The 10778-nt window shown below is 32.8% G+C and overlaps 1 protein-coding gene across 1 annotated transcript; it reads left to right on the forward strand.

Moving 5' to 3' along the window:
- The first annotated feature begins 58 nt into the window (after positions 1-58).
- Srp54 (splicing regulatory protein 54) lies at positions 59-6508 on the forward strand. The gene is made up of 2 exons (XM_072535374.1): positions 59-1193; positions 5621-6508. Exons 1-2 carry the CDS (start codon positions 217-219, stop codon positions 6405-6407), a joined length of 1764 nt encoding a protein of 587 aa, XP_072391475.1. The 5' UTR covers positions 59-216; the 3' UTR covers positions 6408-6508.
- The last annotated feature ends 4270 nt before the right edge of the window (positions 6509-10778 follow it).

Raw genomic sequence — 10778 nt, forward strand, 5'->3', positions numbered from 1 at the left:
ATAAACTTTATATAAACAGAAAGAATTTGGATTTGTCATTTGTCACTGTCGTTTAACTTTCGTTTTGTAGTCGAAGTTGTAGTTCGTAGTTGTAGTAGTCGCCATATTGTTGTTGCTGTAGTCGGCAAGTGAAATTTTAAAATATGTAAATCTTACATAAAATACATTATTTATTTCAAGAAGTTTATTTCCGCCGTAAGTAACTATTGAAATAAAATGGCAGTGGGATCAACAAAAGTCGTCCAAGTGACGAATATAGCTCCCCAAGCCACCAAAGATCAGATGCAGATATTATTTGGATACTTGGGTAAAATAGAAGATATTCGTTTATATCCTACTATTCGAGATGTTTCGTGTCCTGTTCAGTCACGCATTTGTTATATAAAATTTGTTGATAGTACTACTGTAGGAATTGCTCAACATATGACAAATACTGTTTTTATAGATAGAGCTTTGATTGTGATTCCTATATCAAGCGGAGACATTCCAGATGAATATTATGCTCTGGAGATGACTAAAAATGGGACAATAGTACCAGGTCTAACCCCAACTGATCCAAAATTGCCCCCTCATGTTATCAATACAGTTCATAAGGCAGAGCAAGAAGAGGTAATTATTACCTCTGATCCTTGTTTGCATGCTAACGGTTTGCCCCCGTATCCACCGTTACCATCAAGTTATGATACTGCAAAAATTGAAGAAACACGTAGAACAATTTTAATGCTGAATTACCACCCTTTGATATCTAATGATGATATAATTGACTTTTTTAGTTCAGCTGGAGAAGTTAAATACCTTAGGGTATGCAAACGAGACTCTGATGATAATCAACATATGCTTATTGAGTTTTCAGATCAAGTGTGTGTGGTAAATGCATTAAAACTGAGTGGCCAAGAATACAAGGGACAAATAATAATGGTAGAACATGCAACTCAACCAATTACCAAACCGCAAGCAAAAAGTAATGAAGCAGCCCAAAAGGAAATTGAAGAGGCAATGTCTAGATTTAAGGAAGCACAAAATATGATTAATGCCTCAATTGAACCAGTCATTGGCATGCTTACAAAAGATAAAAGAAGTTTACGTAGATCAAGGTCTAGATCAAGAAGCAGAAGAAAGAGATCCAGGTCTAGATCTAGAAGAAGATCAAGGTCCAGAAGAAGAAGGTCTTCATCTAGATCAAGAAGATCAAGGTAAGTGCAAGAGACAACAAGTACTAAACATTTAATGGTCTGTTTGTTACTAGTTGATTATAGAGTATTGAGAAAGTCTCTACATAAAAAATACTTCCTCTAATCTGGCATCCTGTGGTCCAAATTTTGTTTTTGTTTTGTTGGAATTTTTTTTGTAATAATTTAATTTTATCTGCTCATATTTAGTAATGTCAATTCAGACAAGTTAAATGATATTTTCAATATTCTGAAATGCACTCCTAGGATGATTTTATTGGAGGGTAGATAGTTCCTTTGAGTAATAGTTCCTTAGATATTAAATAAGCTTTAACTTTGAATTGCTGTGAAATGAATAATGATTTCATCATGACAGTAAAATTCTGTTAGTAATTCCATTGAAGTTTGGTCATTTATCTCAAAAAATTGTTTTTAGGGAAAGTTGAATCTATAAAAAATTAAATAAAATAAAATTTTCTACAAGCTAGGCATGTTGCAAAATTGGAATATTGTTCCTAATCTTAATAGAACACATGCCAAAATGGATAGTTAAACATTTTTTTCTATTGTTGATAACTATGGCAAATCTTAATGTTGAGATTTGTAACAGCATGTAAGTAAGTATTCCTCTTTATGACCTAACCAAACCCTGTAAGACAAAATCAGCATATTTACAATTTTTTGCAGAAATTCATTTTAAAGTTTTGTTTTTATCTTTTATCTACAGCTATATCTTTTTTGAATACTAGTTAGAGCTTTGCAAATTCATCTAGTGGCTTTAGATGGTCAATTTTCAATGCCCATATGAAAATTTATGTGTGTCTTGTGCAGGTTTGGTTAGATAAAGAGGGATATTTATATGCAGTTAGAAATCTCAATGTTAATATTTGGTGTAGTTATAAAAGATTAAAAAAAAATAAACAATACTTTTTTTAGTTAGTTTTATTGCATTTTTTTACATTGTACATACAGTAGAATCTCACTAATCCGCCACTTCAGTAAACTGACATGTCTGTTCATTTTCTTTTCCATTGCACACACATGCAAAAAAGGTTTTTTAAACAAGCACTACAGGTATACTATTACTAATTTAGTGTTATTTAAAACATGTCTTTTAGATTTATAATACTCATATTTGTTGTCAGAAGAAGAGAATCTGACTTGACTAATAAATTTACAAATGGACTTCCGACAGTTGCTAATAAATCTTCTTCAAAAAACCAAACTTGAAACACTATTTCTATTTATTATCGGAATCTTAGAGGAATGTATACTAAACTAGACGAACTTCAAACCTCCATCTCCAAATGAAACTATGATGTAATCATTCTGATTGTAGAATGGCTAAATTAAGATTACTCAAATATGAATTGTCAAATTCTGGATACCACATTTTCAGATTCGATCGTAACTTAAGAACTAGCTCTAAGCAGTATGGAGGAGTTTTAATTTTGTTATGAAACCATTTTAAAGCAAAACAAATCAAATAAAATTAATAATGTTTAGCATAAGTTTGTTTAAGTAGATTATGAACTTGCATAGTGTAACTTTGTATAGTATACCCTCCTACAAACTCATCAGTAGATATTTACCTTAAGTATTGCTTGACTGTTGAAACTATTTAAAACAATAGTTCAATGTACCTGTATATTTATTGGCAACTACAATTTACCACTGACTTCTTGGGCTTACTCAAATGAAGGGGGATTGCTTGTTGGCTGCCTACAAAACTATCCAGCAAAGCTACTATGTGAATGCTTGTCTTACCTAAACCTGAGGCAATCAAAGAACATAACAAATCAACATGGAGTATTTTTGGATCTCATTTTCCACAGTATTGAAGATTATCATAAACTGTCAGTTCACAAGGCATTTGACAATTTACTCTCAATAACTTTCATCATGTGGCAATTACTTGTGATCTTAGTTGTAATGGTAATGATAATAATTAGATTATAGTACTAGGTACATATTTTGACTATCGTAGTGCAAACTTTATAGGTCCAAACAATTATTTTTCTTCAGTTGACTGGAATACTATTTTTGATGATTCAAATATTAATATCTCAGTAAATAATTTCTATTAAGTAGTCCCTTATCTTTTAAACAATATCACAATGTTCCGAAAACAAAAATAAACCTTAAAATTTCCTCCTTAAAAGTTTTCTCCAGAATTAAAAAAACTTGTTATGCTCATGCTAGATTCAAACATACTCAATCAGCAGATCTTAGATCTCCAACATTGAATAATGTATTCACTCAGATTCAAAATAATTTTGGAATCATATAAACTCCTTGAATAAAAGCCAGGGAATTCCAAATGTTATGCATTTTAATGACTTGTCAGTTGAATTAAGTGAGGAAATAGCAAATTTGTTTGTGAGCCATTTCTCCAGTGTCTATCGCTCAGATAAAGTTAATTTAATTGTGTCTATATGGTCTCAACGATAAACTGAGTTATGGTCCTGATAATATTCCTACATCTAATCCAATCCTACATCTAATCTCTTAATTAATGAGCTACATGGACTTAGGTATGGTAAATCTATGTCTACAAATCTTGTATTGTATCATGACAACATTGTAAGTGCTTTCGAGGGTGGGTACCAAGTAGACTCCATTTATACTGATTTCTTGGAGGTCTTTGACAGAATAATCAATTCTTTGCTCATCTTTAAATTAAAATGCATTAGTTAAAAAAGTTTAGTAGTAATTAAAAACCACTTTCCTGAGTGGTTTTTCCTCTTTAAGTGGTTTTCTTGATGAAAGAGTTCAGTTTGTTTTTATAAAGGATTCACTCTAGATTTTTGGTCAGTTCAGGGGTCCCACAAGGTTCACATGTGGGTTCTCTCTTTAACTTGTCTATTAATGATATTTCTGATGTAATAAGGTTTTGTCAATTTTTGCTATTTGCTGATGACCTTAAGCTATACTTCAAAGTTTCAAACCTATCTGACTGTCTAAGGATCCAAGAAGACCTGACTTCCCTATATAATTGGTCTCTTTCCAATGGTGTCCAGTTAAATAAAGATAAAGTCTATTTCATGAATATATGACTGTTTTTGTATATTGTTTTCATTTAAAATCAGACATCTATTTATGGAATAGACTGTAAGTGTTTTTTTACTTATCCTTCTCTTAAGAGTGACTGAAATAAGAGATTTGGGGATGTTATTTGACAGTTCCTTATCATTTATCCCTCACATCAACAATTTGTCAAATAAAGCATACTGTAATCTAGGATTTATCACAAGAATCTCTAGAGATCTTTTGGGATTCACGTATAGTGTCTTGTGCCTCTATAATATGGTCACTATTGTAACCATATTATACACACCCTTAAAAATTTCAAAAAAAGTTTCTCCGTATTTGTGCTTATAGATTAAACTTAAAGAACATGCCTTTGGTGGAACTAAGGTCAAGACTAAAATATCAGTTCCCTAGAAGACTACAGAACTAAATGTGATCTAGTTCTTTTCTATAAACTACTTGACCACACCACTGACTGTTCTGATTTATTAAGTATTATCATGTAGTACTAGAATTCTTAGAGACATGCCTTTGTTTTTTATAAAATACTATCACACAAGCTATGGTGAATTCTCTCCTATTAATAGAATTCAGATACTGGGAAATGATTTTAATCAATCTTATAATATGGTGGATATAAAATCTGTAATGTTTAAGCACTCTTTCACTGAGTATGTTAGGGAACGAAGATGAGTAACCTGTAACTTAAAGTATTCATTTCATTTTAATAAGATTTTCAGGAAAATTTAACATATTTTAATTTAATCATTTGTTTAACATTATTTAATAATTATTTAATACTTAGTTTTAGTATTTTTGTTTTGGTTACGATATTCAGTTTTTTTAGGGACATGGGATGTCCCCATTTTGCAAATATTTATTACGAATATTTCTATACAATCCAGTAATCCGAACATTCCAATAATCCGACACCTTCTGGTTTTTAATAGTGCCAAATTAGTGAGACTGTACTGAATTTGCAGAAGCAGCGATATAACCTTACAATTTATTTATTGTAATCAACTGGTTTAGAGTTATAGCTTGCTAGTTTTTTTAATAGTATTTAATTTTTTTGATACATATTTTGCTAATTCTTTAATCATAATAATACCAATTAAACTCAATTAACATTAAAACTTTTGTAATGGCACATTGTTTTTGGGGTTTGTAGGAGGTGAGTTGCAATTACTTCTTCCTGCCAGTTCGTATACAACTGTGGCTGATATTATCAAAGGCGATGAGGCGAAGTTAATAACTGTCTGCTGCTCACTGTCTGTTAGACCACAGCCTATAAATCTGGCAACAATGTATCATTACAAAACACCAGCCGCGAAAGCTTACAGCCCTTATGTAACAAATTCCTAGTTATTAACAGACATATATGGTATGGAATTGTTTATTTAATATATATATTTTTTTAGGTCAAGGGACCGCAGAAAAAGATCAAGATCTCGAGGTAGGCGTCATTCCAGATCTCGAGATAGACGATCAAGATCGAGAAGATCAAGATCTCCCAGAAGATCCCGATCGAGGTCTAGAAGACGATCACGGCATCGATCCAAAGAAAGATCCAGAGGAAAGTCCCGAGATCGTGATAGAAAATCAAGAGACCGCTCTAGAGATAGGAAAAGGAGCCATGAAAGAGATGATAAGGATAAAGAAAAAGAAAAAGAAAAGAAATCCAAGGATATAGAATCACCAGAAAAGGAAAAAATGCCTAAAGAAGCAAAAGAAAAGAAAAGTGACAAAGAAGGCAGTGTTGAAGAAAAACGAAAATCTAGATCTAGAAGTAGAAGTAAGAAAAGGTCTAGGTCTAGAGATCGTCGAAGGGAAAGAAGAAGATCTAGATCCAGGGGAAGCAGAAGAAGAACGCCATCTCCAAGAGGTCCAAGAAGAAGAAGCAGAAGTAGAAGTCGAGACAGGGACAAGAGAAGAGATAAAAAATCAGATAAAAGAGATAAGGACCGAAGAATAAGAGAAAAAAGATCTAGATCCAGAGATAAAGAGAAGGAGAGGAAAGAAAGATCTAGGTCTAGATCACTTTCCAATAGATCTACTAGGTCCCATTCTAAGGTTCCAAGGAATTATGATGAAGAGGAAAAAGGTTTTGACACTGAAAAAGACAAACCGAAAGAAATAGAATGTGAGAATATAGAAAAAGGATCCCCTGAAAAATCTGATAATATGGATATTTCAAATTCCCCATAAACATACATTTTATCTAAACCTACATATATGGCTACAGTAATTAACAAACTTTAATTTTTTTTAGTCTATTGCAAGTGCTGAAAATAAATTTGGAAATTGAAGGTTGAGTTTTATTTTATTACCTATATGATGAGCCATCTATATATTTAGATAATTAATTTTTTTTAATTAGTTAACCCCTTTTAACAATTTTAATATATAATAAATAATATCAAAAAGGTGTTAAAACAAAAATATATATGGAAATATGTGTTATTTTGACCCTACAGCACCTATTGATGCAGTGGCGCACCCAGAATTTGTCTTAGGGGGGGTTTTGAAATTTTTTTATGCTACCTCTATTTTGAGTCCCTAAAATTTGGGTTTTAGTTTAATTTAAAGTACTAAAGGATAGCAGTGCCAAAGATTCAGGTATCTATTATCCTGCCTACCATCTAAAACTACCCTCTTACTCGTGCGCAGTTGACTATCGCACGTACCGTACTCCGAAAGGGGTGGGGAGGCACGTACCGTACTCCGAAAGAGGTGGGGAGGCACGTACCGTACTCCGAAAGAGGTGGGGAGGCCACTGTAAGACTGACGACACTCACTTTTTGGAACACTCACTTCTCTTATCTATTGTTCTGAAGCTATTTTCTTGTGGTATTTTAAAGTAATTACTATTTTAATGGGAATAAGCCACAATTGAAGGTTAAAATAAGTTTATTGACGTTTGACATTAATCCAACTTGTAAATACAATACATTTTGGAGACGGCTATCGCCGTATTCCCGTTCTTCTCGGCCAATCCTGCCGGTTTAAGGCATGCTCCTCCTCCAAACCTTTTGATTCCACCGCTCTTACTTCTAATTCCTTCATTCCATGAGCGTCAAGTTCTATCTCTTTTTTTTCTTCCATTTGTGAAGTTTTTGGGGCCAACGTTCGTCAGGCATTCTCAATAGGTGTCCAAACAATTTTGAACCTCTTCTTTCTATTCTGTCAATCACCGTTTCTGTAGCATTCATGTTATTTCTTATATATTCGTTGGTCTTCCTTTCCCGCCTTGATGTTCTAGCACATTTTCTCAAATAATCAATTTCAACTGCTAACAATCTTTTCTTCAGGTCTGCATTAATTGTCCATACTTCAGAGCCATAACAAAGAACTGATTCAACCATGGTTTGCCCTATTTTTTTTTTTTGTTCCTTTTAATGATTAATTCGGTATTTAATTTCGGTTTGTCCCAAGTCGTTCTTAGCAATGAGTGCACTTAAATATTTAAATTTTTCCACTTGTTTGATTTCCACGTCCTTGTCGATCAACACTTCAAACCTTGCATCTGAATTGATAACTAAATATTCTGTTTTCTTCATGCTGACTTGTAACCCACATTTTACATATTCTCTATATAGAGTTCTATTCTGTTAATGACCGTTTCTGTAGCATTCATGTTATTATAGATTCGTTGGTCTTCCTTTCCTGCCTTGATGTTCTAGCACTTCTTCTCAAATAACCCATTTCAACTGCCAACAATCTTCTCTTCAGGTCTGCATTAATTGTTCATACTTCAGAGCCATAACAAAGAACTGATTCAACCATGGTTTGCCCTATTCTTTTTTTGTTCGTTTTGGAAATGTGGTGATCCCACCATAAGGAGATCAGACATCCTACAATTTTACGTCCATGATTGATTCGTGTTTAATTTCGGTTTCTTCCAAGCCGTTCTTAGCAATGAGTGGACCTAAATATTTAAAATTTTCCACTTGTTTGATTTCCACGTTTTAATAAATATTCTATTTTAGTAAATATTCTGTTTTCTTCATGCTGACTTGTAACCTTCTTTTTAAATATTCTCTATAAAATCCACAAGGAAAATAATTCCTGTAGCTGGCTGTATACCAAAAGAGGTTAGTCTTTGTATGTGGGTATATTTTATTTTATAAAAACCCTTAAAAGGGCAACATTAAAAGCACGAACGTTTTCGGAACAACTGTTCCATCATCAGGTTAAAATACCTAAAATAAGTATAAACCATTTAATTACAGCAAACGTGGTTTAAAATTTTGACTAAGGTTAAAAAACAAAATGGTTATACTTACAGGTTACCATGCCTGAGCCACCAAAATATTTGGGTAAAAACCCTTTAAAATGTAATGTGTTACCAAAGATTGTACATGATGTTGATAATATTATATGATGTTTAATATTTTAATTAGATTTTACTTCAGGTAACATACACCCATGCTTAAGTGAGTTCCAGTGTCCGGAGAGTAAACCTCTTCAAACGGACTTCAGCTGGCATGGCAACTGATTGATAAGATACCCATGAACGGTGTCAAAAAACAAAATGTCAATGAACCATGAAACAATGTTAGTTAAACATTATATTACTACAGCCAAAAGATTAAAAAAAAAAAAAACAAAAAAAAAAAAAAAAAAAATTAAAAAACTTTGATAATGTTAAAATGATAACAGCAATCCAGGTGTTGGGATTTAAAAATTTTTCTATAATTATTTAATATTGGATATAAAAGATGTAAATTACTGGTGTTGTTGAAGGTCATGTTTAAGAGAATGACGTATGCATTAGGCAGCTTATGTTACTCTTTATCGTATGGAGTGTGGTCTAAAAGGTGTAATTTGTGACGAATTAGCTGAAATATATGGAAATGTCCTTTTATGTTGCTTACATCTAGGACAAGGAAAAATAAATAGTATATATTTGTAGCTAATGTAAGACTTCGTATTTAGATGAAATTGTTTAATACTGCTTGTATCGTAAAAAATTTTAATATAAGTGAGTCCAATAGATTGAGAAAAGGGATTGAAAATCTTCCGGCTGAAGGAATTAAAGTTATAATATATGTGATTAAATTTAAAAATTTTGAAAAGGCTGAGATCCTCAGAGACTTGGCAGGAATAAAAGTAAATGAAATAAATAAAGAATAAAGGAGAGTGGGTTAAAGGAAAATGAATGAGTTAATCAACAAAATTAGAGATGATAGAGGTCCTTCTAGAGATGCTTTAATATAACCAAAATATATTTTGTTCAGGGTGCTAGATGCTTTAAGTAATTAAATGGTTTATACTTATTTTAGGTATTTTAACCTGATGATGGAACAGTTGTTCCGAAACCGTTCGTGCTTTTAATGTTGCCCTTTTAAGGGTTTTTATAAAATAAAATATACCCACATACAAAGACTAACCTCTTTCATTCTCTCTATAGACGCTTTATCATATATTCTAGATCATAAGAATTTTGAGCTAGGATGACTTGGTCATACGCAAAGTTCAGGGAGAACAGTACGTCATTTCCTATGGGGATTCCCATTTCCTGGCAGTGGTTTTTCCAATTTTGGAGGGCTACCTCAATATATAAATTAAACAGTAAGGGTGACATACTGCATCCTTGTTTTAATTTAGTCCTTTAGTTACTTTTAGTGGCTCTGATAGTCTATATCCGATTTTTAGGTAAGTACTGTTATCCGTGTATACTTCTGTGATTATTCCTGAAAGGTATGGACAATGTCGAGTTGTTGTTAAGCTTGCCACAATTTAACTCTTGGAACTGTATTATACGCCTTTTCTAGGTCGATGAAGGCTAGATGTACTTCGGTACCAACCGCTATTCTTTTTTCTATTAATTGTTGGAGTATAAACAAGTTATCAGTGCAAGATCAAAGATCAAAAATTCAAACGTCAATAAACTTATTTTAACCTTCAATTGCGACTTCTTCCCATTAAAATAGTAATTAGATCTTATCTCTGTCGTTAGCCCGGTTGGTGTTTCTCTTCTTCTTCTATTTTTTTAATGACTACTCGGATGTAATTGTGAACACTATTTCATCCCTGTGTATTTCCCGTGATCTTCACGATCATCTCTCTTACAGTCACAGGGTTCATACCTATTTCTTTATACATTCTGTTTCTCTCCACTGTACATCTATTACACTTCAGCATTGTGTGAGTAACAATGTCGGAATATTCGCAGTATAGGCATTTATCTGTATCTGTCTTTCTGAAAACAGACAATCTACCCAGTCCCACGCTCGGGATCAGCATCTTTGTCCACTGAGCAACATCTTCCTTGTTGTTCCACTTTTCTTGCCATCTTTCCATTGATTTTTTCCTTTCTTCTTTTTTTATAGCTGTTGTCAAATGCTTTCTTCTCCCATAGAGATGTCTCTTTTCTACTGCTAACACATGCAGAGGAACACAACCCGTGATAGTCCACAAGGCCGGCGCAGATACAGTCCTGTAAGCGCATGCTACTCGCAACAGACTCGTTCCGTCTACTTTTTCATAAACCTAATATTAGGTATCTATATCTAAATATAATGAAAAATATTATTAATTATTGTCTATTTATACAATAATTATTGTGTTCTACAT

Source organism: Diabrotica undecimpunctata, chromosome 6 (assembly GCF_040954645.1).
Source record: "Diabrotica undecimpunctata isolate CICGRU chromosome 6, icDiaUnde3, whole genome shotgun sequence".
Lineage (NCBI taxonomy): Eukaryota > Metazoa > Arthropoda > Insecta > Coleoptera > Chrysomelidae > Diabrotica > Diabrotica undecimpunctata.

Bases quoted from the DNA above. Each gene is read 5' to 3' on its own strand.
- Srp54 (XM_072535374.1), top strand. From the start codon at position 217: ATGGCAGTGGGATCAACAAAAGTCGTCCAAGTGACGAATATAGCTCCC. The intron at 1,194-5,620 runs GTAAGTGCAAGA...ATATTTTTTTAG, and splicing joins TCTAGATCAAGAAGATCAAG to GTCAAGGGACCGCAGAAAAA.